The sequence below is a fragment of the Apteryx mantelli genome, chromosome 5, assembly GCF_036417845.1.
Source record: "Apteryx mantelli isolate bAptMan1 chromosome 5, bAptMan1.hap1, whole genome shotgun sequence".
Classification (NCBI taxonomy): Eukaryota; Metazoa; Chordata; class Aves; order Apterygiformes; family Apterygidae; genus Apteryx; species Apteryx mantelli.
Genome location: NC_089982.1, coordinates 51,329,783 through 51,350,906, shown reverse-complemented (window position 1 = coordinate 51,350,906; position 21,124 = coordinate 51,329,783). Strand labels below are relative to the sequence as shown.

The following is a 21,124-nucleotide window of genomic DNA, read 5'->3' as shown; positions in this document are numbered from 1 at the left end:
GCTAGTTCCCGCCCCGGAGGGGGGGGACAGGCGATGTTCCCGCCCAGGGGCGGGGGTGCGCGTGCGCGAGGAGCATGCGGCCCGGCTCGCCCGGCGGCGCGGCGCTGACGGATGTGGTGAGCCCGCCCCTCCCCCCAGGCCCCGCGGGTGGGGTGGGGTGGGGTGGGGTGGGGGAGGGGCCGGCCTCGGCCTCGCGGCGGGCGCCCCCGCGGGCCGGGGGCGGTTTGCCGCCGGGCTGCTTGCCCCGGCCCTGCCGCCGGCCGTCGCTGGGGGGCCGGTGCCGCCGTGCCCGCTCCGCTCCGCTCCGCTCCACTCGGGTGCGCCAGGGCTCCCTGAGCGGCTCGGGGTGCCAGGCCGGGGCCGCCCAGCCCTGCCCGCGGGACCCGGCCGCGTCGCGCAGCGCAGTGGCGCCTTCACCCTCTCTTCGCAGCAGCCCGTCGTCGTCACCCACGCAGCTTCTGTCACGGGTGGGAGCATCTTGCCGTTTTTAACGGATTTCTCCCTGCGTGACTGAAAGCGGGGAAACCGTGGTGACTGATAAGGATCTGGCTGAAGACATCATCTCTGACAGGCCCCTGTCAAAAAAATGTATTGTCTTTGTATGCCAAATCCTTTGCGATTCCCCTTCCAGAACTCATTCATGAACTTCATTCTTATATTGCAGTCACCCAAATACAAACATCTTTCAGCTCAATGCAGGCAAAGTCCGGTGGAGGAGCCTTTGAGTCCAGAGACTCCACCGAGCCCTTGGTGACCAGGGCAGCATAGCCTAAACCCTGCAGGGTAACGCTTTGTCATCTCACATGTCATTAAACGTTCTTGGGCGCCTGGTAGTGGATAAATACCTGTGTCTGAATCTGCTCCCCAAATAATACTTTTAGAAGTCTTATTCTGCAATAGATAACAATAAAATTAACTTTATTATGGGCAACCTTGGGCAATGCCTCCAAAAGCATTAGGTGGTTGAAGCAGAACTGAACCACAATGGAGATTAGGGGCCCCAATCTTGTTGAACTAAGTTGAACTTGTTGAACTAAGAAATGGTTTTGGTCCTTACTCCATGTCACTGCATAAACTCTTACTGTTGCCATTTATAGCAACCTGGTTTCTGGAATAGTCTTCATGGATTTGATCTAAAAAAGGAATTTTACGTGAACCATGCATATCTTGAATGAATACTGCATAAAAAGCTGGCTACTGCATAAAAAAACATGATGGTAGCTCCAGTGCGCTCTCTGAAGAGGGTTTGGGGCTTGGAGTCTGGAGTGTACTAAAACACCTGAGAAAAAGGCCAGGACTGTGACATGCTCCTGGGCAGAGTATTTCCCAGGAGCTAGCTTAAAGGGCCTGCACACCCAATGTAGTGACTTTACACAGTTTCACTTCCCACATGCTGGCACTTGCAGATCCCACACTCCAACATCTCTCTAACATAGATAACTGTTATCTAAAATAGTTCTGGATTCAGCTTCAGAAACCAAAATGTTAGGCATTGCGGTCTTTCCTTCTGCATTTTGTACAGTACTTGAGGTAGTGAACTTTGGCAGTCCAGAATCATGGAAACTTTAATCCTTAGCCCAAAGTTAAAAGTGTAGATGCTTATATATTCTTTAGGCATGAGTATCTTTTTCTGTGTTTCTGCTTAGAATACTCTTACTGGAAAGAAAACTGGTCTTAAATTTTGATTCTTTTAGTTCATGAATAGGGCTAGTATTGCATGTGGAAGTTTCCCACGCTTAGTTAGCAAACAGTGATATGGTAAGTCTTTGCAAAAGGTCTTACTGTAGCTTCTCCTGCAGTCTTTTCAGAACAACTAAGACGGTGAATCATTTTATTTGGGGGACTGTTAGATTTAGTTATACCCACCCCCTTTTGGGCTGTCAGCTTTTGTTCCTCTATGTAATGGGACAGCTGTTCTTAAAGTGGCACAGTGAACTTGACTGAGAGCTGATCTGGCTGAAAAAGTTCTTTCTCAAAAAAAAAAAAAAAAAAGGCAACAATTTTTTTTTTCCATCTGGGTGAGTTCCCTGATGAAGTTCATGTTAAATCATCCCCAACAAGCAGAGCAGGGATGTTGGAAGGGGAAAGGAATAGCTGGGAGGTATCTGTGCCGGCTTAAGCAGTGCTGCTATCTAATGTGAAACATCAGCCTGAGTGCTAGGGGTTGCTTCCCTCTTTTTTCTTTTTTTGTCCCCAAAGCTGTGATCTCCTAGTGAAGGTGGATGCACCCTTATAGATATGCTTAATTATCTTTTTACTCTGTAATGCTCAGAGCAGTCCCTGGCTTACGGAAAGTAGACTCCTAAGACAGGAAACAAAACCTATATATTGAAACAAAAACAATTACAGTTTACCCAAAATATTTCTAAATGTTAAAAAGTATCTAATTAAGACTTTCATGTACAGATAGGAAGTGTTTCAAGAACTGTGCTTTAATTGTAGCTTGAGATGAAGCATATTGAAATAACTTTATTTTTTTATCACTTCTTTTTTTTTTCTCCTTAGGAAATTCTAGAAGCTATGGACATACTCTTTAGAATACGAGGAGGCTTGGATCTGGCATTTCAGCTTGCAACTACTGATGGTGTGTCTGTAAGACTATCATAGCTTTCTTAATAAAAGCATGATATTTATGTAAACATTAATTACTTAGCTACAATGTTTATTTTGTTGGCATTTCACCAGATTTTAAGTGCTTCTTCCTAAACCCCCAAAGATGAAGTCCAAAGAGTATTATTTTTTGCCTCTGTTAATTTTCTGTCAGTCTTCCCCTTCCACTGTATGTTTTTAATTTTAATTTGAAGCGAGGTTTAAATTACCATTTTAGGGCATTTTATTTACATATTTGTACTACTTATGGAGTATAGTATTGGAATCGCTTTTTCAACTTGATCGCAGAGTTGACCCTAACATTCCAGGCAAACAGAGGGCAATTTGCTGAGAATTAATTCAATTATAACAGGATTCCATTAATAATACAGTCTTGAAATTGTGGACCGGTCTCTCTAGATAAACAGAGAAGATGAACTAGCTAACTAGTTACTTCACTAAATTTAGGCATCGTTGGCTACTGCAGTTGCATGTGATAACAAGACCATATGGCATTAAGAGGCTCCTCTAGTTCTGCATTCTTACAATAATGTGGAATTCACTTCAGAAAATCTACTCAAGGCTATCTGTGGTCCTTGAGCTCCCTATCAGGGAGGAGTTCAGGACTGCTTGTGCAAGAGGAGGGCATCTGTAGCTCAACTGTTTGGTCATTCTGTGTTTAGAAGAACATGTCTTTGCTAGAAGCTCTGAATTCATTGCTAATGATTCTTGAAAAGAAACTTCAACTTTAAGTTCAGTTCATGATGTGGAAGGGAAGTGTTGAATAGATTGGCCTAAAGCATAGTAATCTTTTGTTGTAACCTCAGGGAGCGCCCACGCCTTTGACTTTGTTTACTGAGTAGTGAATTTTAACCACAGTGAGGTAGAGTGACAGAGTGATATTTAGAGTGTCTCAGTGCAGCATAATATTCTACAAATAGAGAACGTCTCAGTATATGAATATGGCAGACCACTTTTTTGAAGACAATCAGGTCTTCCTTTTAGAAGACATTTAGATAAGTATGTTGGGTTTTGTCTGTTTTTTCTAATACTGTAGCTTTTACAGACTTGTAGCAGAAAAGCCAACTAATGGTAAGTTGATAAGGTAAAGAAATACCATTCAGTATTTTGATAATCTTTGTGTAGCTTGTTTTGTTGTGAGTAATGGTTGTTGATCTCCTCAGTGAGAAGAACAGTGCTGGTAACATGCAAAAATTCTCTGTCATATCTAGTATTGGTTCAGGTTGTAAATAATGGGTGCAACTGTTACAAAGTCAAATGAAGCTCTGAAAGACAAGAATCAATACCAGTAATAACAATTCAGGCTGGCCAGTGTGTGGCTTGCTTGCTGGTGTATGTTGGCCAAAATTAGGTCTGCAGCTGGAGTGTAGGTCCTGCTTTTCCAAAAACTTAACATGCTTTAAGTTTACATTTTTGGATAATGATACAACTAAGATGTGACTAAGATTGAATCTTTCCAGGATTTACTCAGAAGAATAAATATAAGCATACAGAGAAATATCTATTCAGAGACACCTACAGAGATGTTTATACAGAGAAGTTTGTCTGAAATTGAAGGCTTGGTTAGTAGTTACTGGTGTGAGAATCAGCTACGATGTAGGTTATTCTTCTATAACTCTGTCAGCTCTTCGTATTTTACAAGTTAAGAGAAATAGTAGACTTTTGTTCAAGCACGTGTGAGTGCAAATGCTTGAAACAGACCTGTTGAGTAAAAAAATGAAATCTTAATTTTTGCTTACGTAGCCATTTTTCTGATCGTAACAGAACTTACTTTTCTTTCGAAGTCAAAACATATCACTTTTATTTTAAATGTATGTCTAGCAGCTATCATAAAAGTGAGAGAATTTTCTGGGCTAATTATGTCCTTATTCTGTTTTAGAGGCATCAACAAAAGAAGCATTAAAATATATTTTCAGTGATCTTGCAAACAAACTGTCGTCAGATGTTCTCGTATTACAGATTTGTCACAGTTCTGTCTATGTGTGGCCTAACAATGGTATGAACACTGTTCCGTCAGAACTGACTGATGATTCTGCTTGTAAGGAGATAATACGATTTATACAGTAAGTATATTAAAAATATATATATATTTGTAATACATTAATTTAATGTTATAGAAATTTCTCTTTCTGTTGATACTTAGATTTGATCAAGATGATGAGACCAGACGAAAGCTTGGCAAAAAGAAGGATAAAAAGTTACAAGATATGGTACGTGTCCCATCACACTAATAAACTATAACATTCAACATATCGTTTGAAAATTACTAGATCTGCTTTCCATAACCTTCTCTACACAAGTAGACATTTGCATGACTTAGATGAACCGCTTTAAAGTCATTGAGATTCAGCATTAATACAAAGATCCGTCTACAACAGATCAGCATGTAGAAATTCCGATCTTAAACAATGTTAGCTTTTTTTAAACCCAATTATTTCATTACTGAATTGATTATAAAATATCCACCATATTCCTTTTGCCTTATTGATGCATCTGTTGTTGGAGATGTACTTTTGGTGTCTTTGTTCTTTGCAGCAGCAGATAGTCAATATAGACCTGATGTTAGAGATGACATCTTCATTAGCTGCTTTGGCTCCAGTCATTGAAAGGGAAAACAAAGAACACCACTATATTAATATGACATTACCAGTTGATGTTGTTGTATCTGTTTCTCCAGAAGAAACTTGGGGAAAGTATGTATGATTCTGAATTTATGACTTTTCAGTTTACTTTCATTTCTGCCTTTTCCTGAAAGTAATAAAGTAAAGCTATTATATTCTTAATCCGTTTAATAAAGTAGTCTATAGTATTTTACATAGATGGAATTTGACTGTATTTACAATAGAATTTGAAATATTTTCATACTAGTTGAAAGCTCCAGTAGACAGTTTTAATAATTTACTTAATCTTTTTTTGCTATCTATGACAAATTGAGTTTATAAAGAGTTAATATAATGGCATGCAATTTTTTTTGTGCCGACTAGGGAATAGGACACATTTTATTTATATGTTAAAGCTTTCCATCATTATTTAGGATGTTATTGAATTTTCATTAGGATTTTCAGAACTGATAAGCTTTTATTACATGTAATATCTGATAGATTTGATAACTGGTAACCATTGCTTAGTAAGGAATTCAGAAAGTTGAGAAAATGTTCCAAAGATTCTTTAACTCCTGTAAATACATGTATGTGTGAGAAAGAGTGACTGAGTATTTGATTGAAACTAGTGTCTTCATCTGTATTTTTTCTTTGTTTTTTTTTTTCCATGGGATTTGATTCTGAAGGGTACTAAATGAGGTAGATGAAATGCAAAAAAGAATCATATCATTTTATATGTAACTGTATTTCCATAAATGCTCAAAATGTTTGTGTTTCTGTTATGAGACCAGGGTACCTTCCCTTTAGAGGGTTGAATCACTAGGGCGTAGTTTCTGTGTGCAGATATACTTTGAGCAAAGCATGTTGAGGTTCTGTCCTTCTCTGTGAGAATGGACTGAAGGAGGTGTGAAAGTAACAGGTTCCTCAGCCCGGCTGCAAATGTGGATATAAGTGTTAGGTAACAGAGCTATGAGAGAAAAGATTCAGCATCACTGTTCTACTTCGTAAATACTCTGCCTTGTACTTCGCAGGGTGCGGAATCTCCTGGTGAAAGCAATTCACAGGCAATTAACTGATATGGAAAGATGTATCATGAAATATAGGAAGGGAACATCAGTTGTGGTACCAGAACAATTTCATTTCATGTTACCAGGAAAAAATCGCCTTGTAACAATCTCATATCCTACAGGCATTTCAGATGATCAGCTGGAAAGTTACAGAAAGGTAAAGCTTTTCATTTAGCTGATGTAGAATAAATACTAACAGATGCAGATTTTTATTATTATTATTGTAACTGAAACAGTATACTGAATATGTAAGCTTGATTTATTGAAAGATATTTTATAAAATGTATCAGATCTTTTTCTTAGTAAGGGGACAACAGAGATTTTAAAACTACATAGGATTTCTTTTAGATAGGTTTTTATCTACAGTAGTCCTTTCTGGTCTTTTCTGGTATTGAATTCGCTGAGTTCTCCACTTCCACTGTAGTGTTTAAGGTTACTTATAGTGCTTTATTACTTAAAATCTTTAATTGATTGCCTGAGAGGGTTAGGATTTTTTTCTCATGGCCCACAGCTGACCAACTTTAGCCAGTTTTTTGTTTCTGTTTTTGCCTGCTGGACTGTCAGTGATTGGCACAGCTAGAAGAGGCCATGATGTGGCACAGAGAATCCTTTTGGATGCCTGCCAGGTATTCGGCAGATATTGTTAGGGTCACATAGTTTAACATACCAAGAGTGGGGAAAGAATCTTCTAGCTTTGTTAGATGGAGAGAGGCCTCGGGGATTTTTCTTTTTCTTCTGCAGAGTGAAGCTTGTACTGGTATCTCAGATCATTTTGGGTATATCAAACCTAATCTATTCCTCACCTTTGCAGGGGCCTCAGACAATGGTGGCACATAAGTCTTTCCTGCTTTCTGTCTTCTGCTCAGGCAGTTTTATCTTCCGTACTTAAGTGTTATCTGTAACTAACATAACTGTGTTCTGTGTTGGGTCATCTGTGTGAAATGTATTTCCTGTGATATAGAGGTTATCCTAGATGATCTTATCATGCCCTTTTGCCCTCGAAGTAGAACAATGTATCTCTTGAAATGTTGTTGCTGTGTTGTAAATAGCGCTTATGAGATTTAAAAAACAATTGAATCTGCTTAAAACACTAGCTCTCTCTCTTTAATTTGTCTCAGTATGTGCTTATTTATATGTCTTTAATATTATTCAAGATTTAAATTCAGTGTATATACTACTGCATAGATAAATATGTAATCCTTTGCCATTATGCTATGTTTTATCATATTTTCAATTTGTCATGAAATCCTGAATGCAGCACCAAAGAAATTGGCATAACGTAACAGGGCTACAGAGTGGGCTCTTTTAGATAGGAGCTAAGCCTTCGTGAGCTTTGTCAGAGAGGTGAGGTCTACCGGTAAACATACATGCTGAATACTAATATATTAAAATCTGTTTAATTACAGTTGCTAAGCTGTATGTCAAAAATTTGTTCTGACATTATTAGTTCAAAAGCATTGTTTCCTTTAATCCAAAACTTGAATTGTGTTCTTTATTTTTGTTCTAACTTGCATGTAGGAATTACATGGGTTGTTCAATCTGCCATGTGATAGACCATATTTCAAGAGAGCAAATGCTTATCATTTTCCAGATGAACCATATAAAGATGGATATCTCAGAAATCCACATGTACATCTTAATTCACCTGGTACAGACTCTGGTATGGTAAGTTTCAGTTGAAACATTTATAAGAAAGCACTTTTTTTATTTTACTTGAGATTTGTTGTTAAAAGAAATAATTTAGATAATGAATATTGTACAGATAAGAAAGAAAGAGTGCAGTAAGTGACTTGGTCTTTTAAGCAAAATGGTGCCTCTGTATAAGATGGCATTGCTTTGGCTCTATTCATCCCAAAGGATTTGGGTTTTGTGGTGTGTTTTTTTTTGCAAAAGAATGTACACTGTTTTAAAGGTTACCTGACATATTTTTAATATGTATTTTAAAAGTTTCTCAGAACCAGAACAATAAACTAAAATGGTGAATGTGGAGATACTTAGGAGACAGGAAAGGAAGAATGATCCTATGTGATTTACAAACCTTCCATTCTTCCAAAGATTCATAATTCTCAGTTGAAAGCTGTCACCATGCAAGCGACACAGATAAATGGCTTCTCTGAAAATGGATGCAAGTGTGATTAGATCCAGCTGTATTATCTTTTTTGTGCAGGTTTATTTAGTACATGGCATATATAGTTATCATCACTATATGCAGGATCGGATTGATGACAGTGGTTGGGGCTGTGCCTATCGGTCTTTGCAGATGATCTGTTCTTGGTTCAAGCACCAAGGTTACATGGATGCATCTATACCAACACACAAGGAAATTCAACAGGTACAAATGTTTATGCAAATTAAGTATACTTTATGCATATTTAATTGCTTAGAAAAGTTTGTATAGATTACATTATTTTTTAAATATAGAAGTAATATATTTTTAGACTTCAAATTTGTGTTGGTGTTTTTAATTCAACTCTTAATGTGAACTGTAGTACTTCTGAATTGTTATTTTTGACAAGTTTTATTGTAGATGTGTTTCCAACTGTTTATCTATACAAATGAGATTAATTAAAATAGTCTTCTAAATATTTCCTTGGATTAACACTGCGTTGGAAGCTCAGATTATAACACATTTTCACTGTTTTTGCCACAAGACAGAGAACAAAGAACCCAATCCATCAGACTAAAATCAGTTTTAAAACTGACTTGTTTTCAGTTACAGCTGGATTAGTCCCCAAATGCTATTCATTAATTTACTGCAGTTTTTTGCAACTTTGCCAATGAGAGTAGTGGGCTTTTTTTGTTTTTTGAAACTCTTTCAATTCACATTTTCTTTTGTGAATTTGAATGCATATCTGAGTATGTTTACTTATGTTAATGCTACTGAGGAAAAACTGTAGACTTCAATAGCTAGTATTGTATGCCTAAAAAAACCACTGCATTTATCTTTGTTCTTGTAAATACTGTGCTTTATATTATATTTATTTATTTAACATTTTAGCAAAGTTTGGTTAATCCATAAGAGGACTTGCATCATACCTAACAGGGATTTAAGCACTTAAGTAAAAATTGCAATTTCCCAAACATTTTTTAGTCCCCACCTAAACCATCTTACAGTATTTTAGGCATCTAGAAGAATACATTAGCCTTCAGGACTCTTTGTGGGCTGTGTATACTGAGCAGAGAGGGCCCCTCTCTGCAATGCTGTATGTAACGTGTAAGCTTCAGAGAGCAGAAGAATTTAAAATAAACCCCTACCTTCCTTGTATTTTGTTAGCCAGCTTTGGTGGCATCTTCTTCAGGGTACTTTTTTATGGATCCTTTTCTGAGATACCTCGAATAGTAATCCAGGTACTTAAGTCTCTGCAGTGGCTCTTGCAATGTAAATGATGTGCTTAAATAACAGGCATGTCAGTGCTCATCATCCCAGTTCTAAATCCATCGGTGGATCTGGGCTTACCCTGGGTGCTTACTGGCACTGTGCTGTCTTCAAGGGACATTTCCGAAGCAGAAGCACAGTGCCTGAATTCAGTATCTGTTTGTCTGCTTTTGACCAATCACATTCAAAACATGTTCTGTATATTTAAGCCAACTTTGTATGTTCAGGAAAAATGGTGGGATTGCCTACTGTATGTTGCTGAGGGTTTTTTCTTCTTCATGTTGATGTTACAAAGGCACTGGTTGATGCTGGAGACAAACCAGCAGCATTTGTTGGGTCACGGCAATGGATTGGCTCTATTGAGGTACAGCTTGTTTTGAACCAACTTTTTGGAATAACGTCAAAAATATTGTTTGTCAGGTAAGAATCAATATTGGTTTGATAGTTCAGTAATTGTTAAAGAGACTGAATGTCTTAGGATGCTAGTTACCATTACAATACGTGGGATAATAGGGATAATAAAAGGGATCATGAATCTTGTATGTGACATTTTAAGGGTCCCTTGTTCATAAACACCCGTTCTTGCTTAGGTGTGATGAGGAAAGCGGGAGCTGTTTACTGTTGAAGGTATTGCTGAATTTCTCCTGGGCTTCAGGCTCAAGTCTGCAGTTCCTATGAATCGCTTAATGATATGCAAAATGTGGAATTCAGCCTATTTCCTTTGCATCACAACCCATTTTTGTAACAGGCACACACAGTCCAGCAGTCATAATGAATTGAATGCACATTAGCAGTAAACTATTACTTCATCCACAGAGCTAGCCCTTGAGTTTCGGATTGAGGCAAATTGTTGAGCAGCCTGGAAATAGTAATCTCTGTTCTGGTTTTGCGTGGCAGATAAAACAAGGGATTTGATCCCATTCTGACAATCTGACACTTTCATACACAGTAAAGAACCCTACAATTATTTTTGGGAGGAGAAGAATAATGTTCAGTATTTATCTGAAATGAAATTACTGAACTGCTGCTCTTTTGTCATCTACATAGCTGTAAGCAGACTAACAAATCTCTGAGTGTTGTGTAGATAAATACAATAATGGAATCAAGAAGAATATTAATAATTTAGCCTGTAAGAAAATTCTAGTCAAACAAAATACTACTCATGAGTTGTAATTATTTAGACTATATTCTGCTGTAGATATTCTAAAAGGGCATATAACCGCTGTGATAGTGATTCTCAATGGTAGGAAAATAGTTTGTTTCTTCAATATTTTGTAAAGTTTTGTACAGCCAATTTTAATCTTTTTGTTCCAGAGTTTATATTTGCAGATGATCCACCTATTATTTATAGCAGCTGTGACAGGCCTGCTAGTGTGAAGGCTTTTACTCCTGTGCAGAAGAATATAGTTTCCTTTGTGAACTGGGTGGAGTTGCTCAAAGTGCTGCCATGAGGGAGCACCTGTGTTTTTCAGGATTATAAAACACCGACCTCGCTACCATGCTGAGAGGAGAGATGTCATGCAGCCTGATACTGTAAATCTTTCTGAGCTGGTCACTGAGCTGTCTGTGGATAGGATTTTGTCTCGGGCACAATTCCAGCGAGCACCTCATTAACTCATTATGGAAATAGTACTTCACAGCTGCACCAGCAATAGCAATGCTGAATCCAGTACTGTAAATGCACCCTTCCCCAGAGTTCCAGTATTGTACTCCATCTGCATTTAATCCATCTGTCCAGGGATTTGATAGAGTTGAAGCAGGCACCCAGGCTTTCTTAGGGTTTCCAAAAGATTGACCATTATATGAAGTAATATAGAAGCAAGTTAATAAAAATATCTGTATTTATTTCCTTGCCTAGCTTCTCTCATCCCTTTTGACAGCACTGTCAGTCTTCTAAGGAGACTGTGAGTCTCCCTCAGACATGTGTCTTCACTTCCAAATCCTGGCATATGTGCATGCATCTTGTGTGTATGCCTTTCCCTTCCATGTAGCCATATTCTCTTGACTGTGACTGGTACCCACAGTTGAACAGGAAAGCTGGGAAATTAAACCAAGCTGAGTTCAATGTTGCTGTGACCAGATTACTAACAATAAATGAGAAAGCTGTTTTAAAGCCAACTTAGATGCAAGTATTGCACTGCAATTGCTTGTGCAATTAAAGTGGAAGCACATCTTAAGACACATCATTATTAACACCTTTATCAGTACCTTATTTTAGTTATGTTTCTGATGAAGTTCTGTTACTTCAGGCTTCCACTTGCTGACAGATGTAACTAGTCTGTTTTTCAGCCACTTGAAGGGAGCTACTGGGGTTTACCAGCTGTCCCCGCTCTGGGAGACAAGCAGCAGACACTTGATAGTATCTGGGTGACTCCAGGTGCTTTGGTGGCTGCTAAGGTCACAGCACCTTCATTGGCCCAACCAGAATCTGTAAGTTGCATAAAGAACTTTTTTCCAAATTGTCCCAGGAGGTATTATTTTGTTTGTTTGTTTTAACCTGCTGAAAAAAATAATCTAAGCCACTATCTAAGCAGTTACCTTTGTAGTTAATTAGCATAATGGATAATTAGGAAATTAAGCCTCATGAGGATGAAAACTCTAATGTTATATTTCTCACCTAGCCAAGGTTCTGAACTAGCTTTACAGGGAAGAGAACTTGCTAATCATTTCAATACTGAAGGAACACCAGTTATGATTGGTAAGTGTTTGATTCCTGAAGAATGGCAATGCATGTTCATGAGTTTGATAAAGTTCATTTTAATCAGAATTGATTCAGTTTACTGTACAAGAGTTAATCAGAAGTCTAGCTGAATTAAAAATCATGCTCTTTCTGAGGAAGTTTGCAAAATCATACAATTTAGTCTGGATGGTATCTTTTCATTTAGTATTTTAATACTGCAAGCTCAGTATTAAACTTGGTAACAAAAATCAATCTGAATGGTATTCTTAAAAATTACCTTTAAAGTCAGAACTCCAGATAATTGGAGGTTCATATAATTCCCAAAAAACTTTCCACCACAGAGTAGTAGTGTCCATCTGGCTTTGAAGAGATGGGTATTGCTCCTCTTTCAAATTCTTTTTAAGACCAGAATACATATTTTAATAATCTAAAATGTTGATAACATAGGAAATACCAGTTTTAAGAATACCTTAATTTTAATGGGAGCATTCCCAGGAGAGGCATGGTTTAGAAAATGAAGAAGAATATTTAAAATATCATTTTCAGCTATAATATTTTAATTTGAGTGTAGTCTTGATAATAAGCAAGTATGGAATTCACAGTTCCATTCAGGTCAGGTCATTTCCAGAAATGGAAGAAACTGTAATGACCTAAGTTGTTCTATTCAGCTGCATGGAAGAGAGTGTGGTTTAGGAGTTGTGTTTTGGTTTTTTAATGGGTGCGAACCAATGATATGATGCCTGTGCTATCAGAAGACTTTTTCCATTCTTCTGCTTTAGCAATTTGTTTTGGTTTTACTTTATCATTTAGCTTCTTGTTCTCATTCCTTATGTAACAGTATTTCTAAGTAAGCCATTCCCTTTGGTATCTGGCTTTCCTTCCCTGCCCCACCAGGAGTTGTCCATGAAATACATTATGCTAATTATCAATAAGAGTAAATGAACAAGGCAAATTCTAATTTCCTGTGCTTTGTCAGTTTTTTTTTCAGTCAGGGTTTTTTTTCCTTCAACACCTTGAAGTTTCCCTGTGAACACTACAACAAAAGTCTTAATCTCAGGTTTCCCAGATACGTTTAGTTCGTGTGATCTCTGACTCACCTTTATTCATTTACCTTGAGAAGTATGTTGTCCCACAGTCTGGATTTTTTTTTTTTTTTTTTTTAATTCTTCAGTAAGCCCCTCTGCTTTTTGCGGAATACAGTAATTCCTATCTGGCAATCTGTAGAGTGTTGCTCTCTCAAATTACAAAGATGCCAGAAGTTCAAATTCAGTATGAAATATTCTTGGGTTTATTAGCAGCCTCTCTCTCTGAAGAATTTAGAATCCTGTATTTAATCCAAGAATTTAGATCCTGTATTAAAAATCTTTTAATCTATAACTTCCCCTTCCCTGTAATGCTCTCCTGTGATTTTTTTTTTGCATGTGTTCTTTCTTATGGTATTTTTACGATTCCTATCTATTGCATGGAGTCTTCACTGCAATATCCAGAAGAAGTAACTCCTTATGCTATCAATTGTTGGAAAAAAACATGGAAGAGTGGAGCTGTAGCCTGCTTATCAGAATGTCTCCTTTCCCTGTCTGCAGGAAGTGGAGTCAGAAATTACAGAATCACAGAATCATAGAATCGCTGAGGTTGGAAGGGACCTCTGGAGATCATCTAGTCCAACCCCCCTGCTCAAGTAGGGTCACCTAGAGCACATTGCACAGGATTGCATCCAGGTGTGTTTTGAATATCTCCAGAGAAGGAGACTCCACAACCTCTCTGGGCAACCTGTTCCAGTGCTCTGTCACCCTCACAGTGAAAAAGTATTTCCTCATGTTCAGATGGAACTGCCTGTGTTTCAGTTTGTGCCCGTTGCCTCGCGTCCTGTCGCTGGGCACCACTGAAAAGAGTCTGGCCCCATCCTCTTGACACCCTCCCTTCAGATACTTGTACACGTTAATAAGATCTCCTCTCAGCCTTTCTTCTCCAGGCTAAACAGGCCCAGCTCTCTCAGTCTTTCCTCATAAGAGAGATGCTCCAGTCCCCTAATCATCTTTGTAGCCCTTTGCTGGACTTGCTCCAGTAGTGCCACATCCCTCTTGTACTGGGGAGCCCAGAACTGGACGCAGTACTCCAGATGTGGCCTCCCCAGGGCTGAGTAGAGGGGGAGAATCACCTCCCTCGACCGGCTGGCAACACTCTTCCTGATGCAGCCTAGGATACCATTGGCCTTCTTGGCCACAAGGGCACATTGCTGCCTCATGCTTAACTTGGTGTCCACCAGCACTCCCAGGTCCTTCTCCGCAGAGCTGCTTTCCAGCAGGTCAACCCCCAACCTGTACTGGTGCATGGGGTTATTCCTCCCTAGGTGCAGGACCCTGCACTTGTCTTTGTTGAACTTCATGAGATTCCTCCCCGCTCACCTCTCCAGCCTGTCCAGGTCTCTCTGAATGGCAGCACAGCCCTCTGGTGTATCGGCCGCTCCTCCCAGTTTGGTATCATCTTCAGCAAACTTGCTGAGGGTGCACTCTGTCCCTTCATCCAGGTCATTGATGAAAAAGCTGAACAGGGCTGGACCCAGTACTGACCCCTGGGGGACACCGCTAGCTACAGGCCTCCAACTAGACTCTGTGCCACTGATCACAACCCTCTGAGCTCTGCCATTCAGCCAGTTCTCAATCCACCTCACTGTCCACTCATCCAGCCCACACTTCCTGAGCTTGTCTATGAGGATGTTATGGGAGACAGTGTCAAAAGCCTTGCTGAAGTCAAGGGAGACAACATCCACTGCTCTCCCCTCATCTACCCAGCCAGTCATTCCATCATAGAAGGCTATCAGATTGGTTAAGCATGATTTCCCCTTGGTGAAGCCATGCTGACTACTCCTGATCACCTTCTTGTCCTCCAGGATGAGCTGCTCCATCACCTTTCCAGGGATGGAGGTGAGGCTGACTGGCCTGTAGTTCCCTGGGTCCTCCTTCTTGCCCTTTTTGAAGACTGGGGTGACATTGGCTTTCTTCCAGTCTTCAGGCACCTCTCCTGTTCTCCATGACCTTTCAAAGATGATGGAGAGTGGCTTAGCAAATTACTTCTTTGCTCCTAATATTCTTTGATCAAATTTAATGGAAAACAGCAGATTCTCTTATCCAAGAATTCTGATTTCTGTTCTAATTTTAGTTCTTTGACATCCAGGAAGTTTACCAGACTCATTCCTTTTCTACATTTAAGTTTCTATAAAGAAAAAGTGATCTAAACAGATGTTTAAAATGTCCTTGACTTCATCTGGTGAAAGTGCTGAGGATTTAACTTGCCATGCTGACATGGAAGAAATTTGGAAAGTAAATTCTCTAGTTGTAGTAAGTAAAGTAAAAATAAGTAAAATTCTCTAGTTGTAGTAAGATATGTTGTTTAACAGTATGAAGAATCTTGCATAGTACAGCCTCAGAATCATTTTGATAACCAAGCTAGGGCAATCTGTTAATAGAAAGTATTGGCATACTTTTATTTGCATATTTAGCCAATCTCAGTGAAAATTCTGAGCAGTTTGTTTTCCTCCTATTTAGGTGGAGGTGTTTTGGCTCACACAATATTAGGAGTGGCTTGGAATGAGATTACAGGGCACATAAAATATTTGATTCTAGACCCACATTACACTGGAGGAGAAGATCTGCATGTTATTTTGGAAAAGGTGAGACTTCATGCATATGCATATATATATAAATATATATATTAAAATATGTATATACACACACACATGTTTTGCCATTAAATAAATACATATAGCCAAATAGGAACGGGATCAGCTTACGTAGGAGTCGGCCTTTCTTTAGCTTCTCCATTCCTTGTAGAGGAGGAACAAGGAAAAATCTGCCTCCAGTTAGCATGCATGTATGCTGCCTATTGTTAGTTTCTGGAACTTAGTGTCTTTGGAGAAGATATATTGGGTCAGCAGCTATAAAAAATTGTTACAGTACAAAGAAATGCTCTTTTCTTTCTCCTTGTACTCAGTAATACCTACAATAAATATGTTCGATATTTTGAATGGAACAGAAAAATCTATTCAGCTTGTAAACTGCTGTTACTGTTTAGATTAAAAAAACAAGGCATTCCAATACTAGGCATTGTCAAATCAGTCTTTGAACTCAGTCTAAAGGGCAGGTATTGAGGTGTTTTGAAAATCTGGGAAAATTCTGAAGAACTAATGAGTTGTTTAATATTATTTTCATGTCTAAAGCTACTAAAAGGAGTGACCCAGCATATTACCTAACAGTAAACCTAGTGTCAGAAACTTAAAAACATGAAAGGGGATAAATACTACAGGCTTTAAGTGGTCATTTTCTTCTTTTCTGTTCTTGAAGTTGCAAATAGTAACTTTTATGTCTTTATTTGATAGCCTTGGGTTAGGACCAAGTTGAAAAGCTGTTGGAGAAGTGTTTTGGTAGCCCCATAATGGTCCAAACTTGAAATGGATACAGAAAGCAGTATGTAATTTCTAAAGAACATCTAGAACCAAAGGCTGTTACAGCTGCAAGGTGTTCAAGGACAGTCCAGGAGGATGAAACATATGCAGAACTCCTTGTTTAGTGAAATTACATTTGCTTTCTGCTTACTACTAAACAAGGGTCTGAGTTTAAGGAACACTGTCATCTGCATTTCCTAGTGGTCAGGATTAACCATCTCCTTATTTAATAGATAGGCTATCTTAAGATCCTATTCTAAGGTACTTGATTCCTGTAAAGTATTGTATGGGAGTCTATCTTCCATATGTCAGCGTGCCTTGAAATTAGGTATTTTAATGCCTAACCACTAGGCATCTGCCAATGTGTGTGTTGGTTTTTAAATGTAGGCCTCTATTTTTATTATGGAATAATTTTCAATAAAAAGCATTAAATCTGAAAGCCATTGCTCATATTGATCAATAAACACGTAAGAAAAATCAGTGACTTAAAAGTGTTTGATAAAAGTAACCTCACGAATAACTTGACAGAACTTTTGAGGCCTTGAGATTCTGTAAAGTGTTTTCCATTAATGTGTTTCCAAGCATGTACAGAACTTTCTGAAAATTGTGTCACACAGTATTCTGTAGATATCTGAAAATAATTCATAAGGCTCAGATTAAAATTAGTAAGATAAAATAGAACCAATAGAAGTAGATATGAAAAACAGAATTCATAGTAGATTGTTAATTGTATCTCACTTTTTCTTGTGCAGGGTTGGTGTGGATGGAAGGGCCCAGAGTTTTGGAACAAGGATGCTTATTATAACCTGTGCCTACCACAACGACCAAAAACTATTTAAATTCTAATCTTATGCTGGAACATGCTGAATCAGAATACCAGCTGATCTAGATATAACTGTCTTGTTATTTATGTTATATACAGAAGATTTGGAAAAAGCTTTGAGTCAATCAAAACCCAGTTGAAACAGAAATGTTACTTAATTTAAAGTTACTTAAGAAATTTAAAAAAAAATGAAACCTTTACAAATAATGGAACTGCTGTGAACTGTATTTCTGTACAAATATATTTATTAAGTAACTAATAGTCTTTTCTTTTGGCTAAGATAAAAATGCCATATAAACATGAAGTTATTATGCTAAAAAGCTTTAAAATGTAAAAGTCTGAGCCTTTTATTTTATGAAATTTTCTTGTCAGAAAGATGAACTGTATTCTATCATTCAGATTCCATACAGCCAGTTGTATTGTGCAGTATGATACATGTTCAGAGACACTGTTTACTGCTTTTACTGTGGATAACAGCATTTTGGATGAGAGGGGTGAGAGAATAATCATTGTATGTACTGAAGTTTATCAGCTTTGTTTTCATATTTACACAGAAAAAAAATGTAAAAGATGAAGTTGTTATAGGCTCATTTATTTATAGCTGTGTGAATACAACTATTCTAGAGAGAGAAAAAACAGTCTTCTTTAAGAAGTAAAAATAAAGCTTTCCTCCTTCTCAGAAGGAGACAACGTAACAGCATACATCAGGCTGCTCAGTTCATAGTCCAGTCATGATTCTTCAGACTTCAAGTTCTTCTTAATTTCCTTTTGGGATTACAAACTGTTTCTTTTGTCATCTAGGTGGTAACATCTTGTATAAGCAAACAAGAATAAGTCTGTAGCTAGTGTCATCAAAACATTAGGATACAATTGTGGTCAGCTGCTTTCTTTGTGTCCTACTGCATCAGTACATCACTCAGAGTACTTAGGATTTCTTTTTTTCATGTGAGAAGAGCTTTTTCAGTGTCATTCCCTACAAATATGCTATTTTAACTGGACAACAACCTTAAATATGTAAGTGAGGACTTGCTGGCAAATATCTAAATCCGACCACTATACAACTATTGCCAAATTTATGTTCTTAAACACTAAAAGCATAAACTATTGGATTAAAAATACTCTGAACTGTAGTAAACCAGTGGTCTTACACACCATCTGATCTTCTCCTCTTCCTGCTTGTGGATCCACTAATTTCATGTTCTTGCTTCTGTGCAGCTGGATTCTCTCTCAGCAAGCCACGTTTGTCACTCAGTGTGTATCCAGACTGTCCTGTCAGTTTCATAGTTTGAGTGTGCTGCATTGTTGTGAGGAACTTGGCACATTCCAGAAAGCCGTAAGCCAGTGCAAGGTCTGCTGCTGTTTGTCCACTGTTATTGCACAAACTGAAACACAGAATTACCAGAAAGCATTAAATTAAATTGGAATACGTGTTATCAACACGCAATGATCAAGATTCTTTACTAAGGTGGCCAGTCTGGACAGAAGTACAAAAATAAGTACAAAGAATCAGCAACAAGAAGGGTTGTTAAGGAAAGCAGGGAGATCTAGTGATACTGAGGACTGGTGCTAACAGCAATAAGGAATAATTATTTTTAAATTTGTCACAAGGTTACGACTAGCTTAGTGTATCAGGCATGAGCAAGATGAGCACAGCATTAGTCAGAATGGAAATTTAACAAGGAGAATCTATGATCAGTACAATTCTCAGCAGCTACTGTAAAAAGGTCTTTAATGTGGAACTAAACAGCATATGGTCTATATAACTGGCTTTCATGTGTATGGCAGTTCTGATACTGCTTTTATGACTGCTGCTCTCAACTGTAGTCACATTATATTTATCATCTTAGCATGCACACTTTGAACAAGAAAGAAAGAACCCTGTAAAACAAAGGTATGAATCCTTTGACAACTGATATTGAAATGATTAAAAATAGCTTAACTTACTCAATTTTGGCATCACCAGCTACAAGGAGAGCAAGACATTCCAAACTCCCAACTTTTGCTGCTTTATGAATTGGCGCTTCTCCAAGGCAATCCTAAAAATATAAAACACGAAATTTAATTTATATGTAGCAGTTATTTGAAGGAAGGAGAACAGGATGAAGCTATCTTGTTCTCCAAGATGACTGTTTATAGAGTATTCTGGATACCAGTTTGTTACGAGTTGAAAAGACGTATAAAGGAATGTAGCTAGTAAAGCGTACTCAGTAATTGCTGTTAAATATATTTAGTATATTCTGTTACTCCATCAGACCGAAGCAGAAATACTATCTCATGCAATACTCATTGTTTAACCTTTACCTTCTAAAAGATTATTTACACCAAATACACTCTGCACACTGATTAACAGTGTCTTTCATCATTGTTCAGGGATTGCTGTGAATGACAACTTGCTGCCACAAAAATTCAAGAGATACAAGCAAATCAAAGTTTGCAACTAGGTGGGAATAATCATTATGTTTACTGGAAGCAGGGGCAAAACTGAAGAAGAAACGGAACACTAACTTGTGTAAAAGCAGAATAAAGTTCTGGTTTTGACATCCGCCAGGAACAATCATAATGCAGCATTATAACAAGTGTGAAAATTATGTTACACTTAGCAATGCAAAATAGCTAAGGCAGAACAGAGGGGTTTTGGTTAAGGAAGGGGATACATATTTTAAAGAAGGATTTCTGGTTGACATTAGAATAAAGTTACTGTAAAAAAGCAACCCCAGATACCTCATGCAATACAACTGCCTATAAAAATCCTAAAATAAAAATGTAAATAATATACATTGGACTAACTGACATGCCAGATTACAAGCAGGAGAAACAAATCTTCTGTACTTTTACCTGTTGGTTCAAATTCGCTCCCGTCTGTAGTTGCCAAAGTAGGAAAAAAGCTTCACCACCACACGCAGCCAAGTGAGCTGGAGACTGACCAAAGGCATCTGCAGGTGCGTTCACACCAGTTCCCGCCTCAAACAGATTGCTAAAACTGCCAGACTAAAACAAAATTAAAAACAAAACAAAACACAACGTTCCTACAAGTCTCAAACTTGAACACTGCATGGTAATACAAAACATCCCCCTCACAAATCACCGAACCTTTACGTTCCTTGAGAACGCCATTGTGAAAAAGGCAATCCAAGCACAACTTTTTTTTTTTAAATCCCTTAACCAGAAATACTGATTGCCATCAGCAGTGCCCCAATTTGACTAGCAGAAGCTCCAGCTAAACCATGGTTTGTACAGTTCCATAGCTGAGCTTTCAGCAAGACACAAACAACTGGCCAAACTTCCCCAGATCTCACCTCTGAACTGCAGTCCAGCACCAGCATTGTCTCTCCCTTTTGCTGAGCAGGACTTTCTCCGCAGCACCGGGGCAGCCCACGCAGCGGGGTCCAGCAAGAAGCCCTGCACGCCCCCCGGCTCTGTGCGCAGCACTTTGCGCTAAATCGGATCCTGCAAGCTGTAAAAAAAGGGGAACCTCTGGCTGAAATTACCGCCCACTGCCGGGAGCCGGCTGCCGCACGTACACAAAC

At 38.5% G+C, this 21,124-nt stretch overlaps 2 protein-coding genes across 7 annotated transcripts; one reads left to right on the top strand and one right to left on the bottom strand.

Moving 5' to 3' along the window:
* Positions 1–4: 4 nt before the first annotated feature.
* Positions 5–18,292, top strand: UFSP2 (UFM1 specific peptidase 2). Of its 6 annotated transcripts, none has more exons than XM_067297982.1 (12): positions 12–116; positions 2,506–2,584; positions 4,490–4,673; positions 4,754–4,820; positions 5,146–5,303; positions 6,242–6,434; positions 7,796–7,942; positions 8,490–8,609; positions 9,949–10,073; positions 12,275–12,351; positions 15,879–16,003; positions 17,527–18,292. In XM_067297982.1, the coding sequence occupies exons 1-12, from the start codon at positions 75–77 to the stop codon at positions 17,611–17,613; spliced, it is 1,404 nt and encodes a 467-aa protein (XP_067154083.1). In that variant the 5' UTR covers positions 12–74; the 3' UTR covers positions 17,614–18,292. The 6 variants fall into 6 exon arrangements, 5 of the variants coding, with proteins under 5 accessions (XP_067154085.1, XP_067154084.1, XP_067154083.1 ...); XM_067297981.1 differs by having other exon boundaries at positions 13–116; positions 5,152–5,303; positions 8,445–8,609; XM_067297980.1 differs by having other exon boundaries at positions 13–116; positions 8,445–8,609.
* ANKRD37 (ankyrin repeat domain 37) lies at positions 18,174–21,005 on the bottom strand. Its single transcript, XM_013942124.2, has 4 exons — positions 20,894–21,005; positions 20,433–20,585; positions 19,542–19,633; positions 18,174–18,979 (listed from the first exon to the last, which is right to left on the bottom strand). The coding sequence occupies exons 1-4, from the start codon at positions 20,918–20,920 to the stop codon at positions 18,742–18,744; spliced, it is 510 nt and encodes a 169-aa protein (XP_013797578.1). The 5' UTR covers positions 20,921–21,005; the 3' UTR covers positions 18,174–18,741.
* Positions 21,006–21,124: the final 119 nt, after the last annotated feature.

Coding starts and splice junctions, on each gene's coding strand:
- UFSP2 (XM_067297980.1), top strand. CDS start 75: ATGCGGCCCGGCTCGCCCGGCGGCGCGGCGCTGACGGATGTG. Junction 8,610..9,948: donor CACACAAGGAAATTCAACAG/GTACAAATGTTT, acceptor GATGTTACAAAG/GCACTGGTTGATGCTGGAGA. Junction 12,352..15,878: donor AGGAACACCAGTTATGATTG/GTAAGTGTTTGA, acceptor CCTCCTATTTAG/GTGGAGGTGTTTTGGCTCAC.
- ANKRD37 (XM_013942124.2), bottom strand. CDS start 20,920: ATGCTGGTGCTGGACTGCAGTTCAGAG. Junction 20,586..20,893: donor TGCTGGACTGCAGTTCAGAG/GTGAGATCTGGG, acceptor ATTTTGTTTTAG/TCTGGCAGTTTTAGCAATCT. Junction 18,980..19,541: donor GCTGGTGATGCCAAAATTGA/GTAAGTTAAGCT, acceptor TCTGTGTTTCAG/TTTGTGCAATAACAGTGGAC.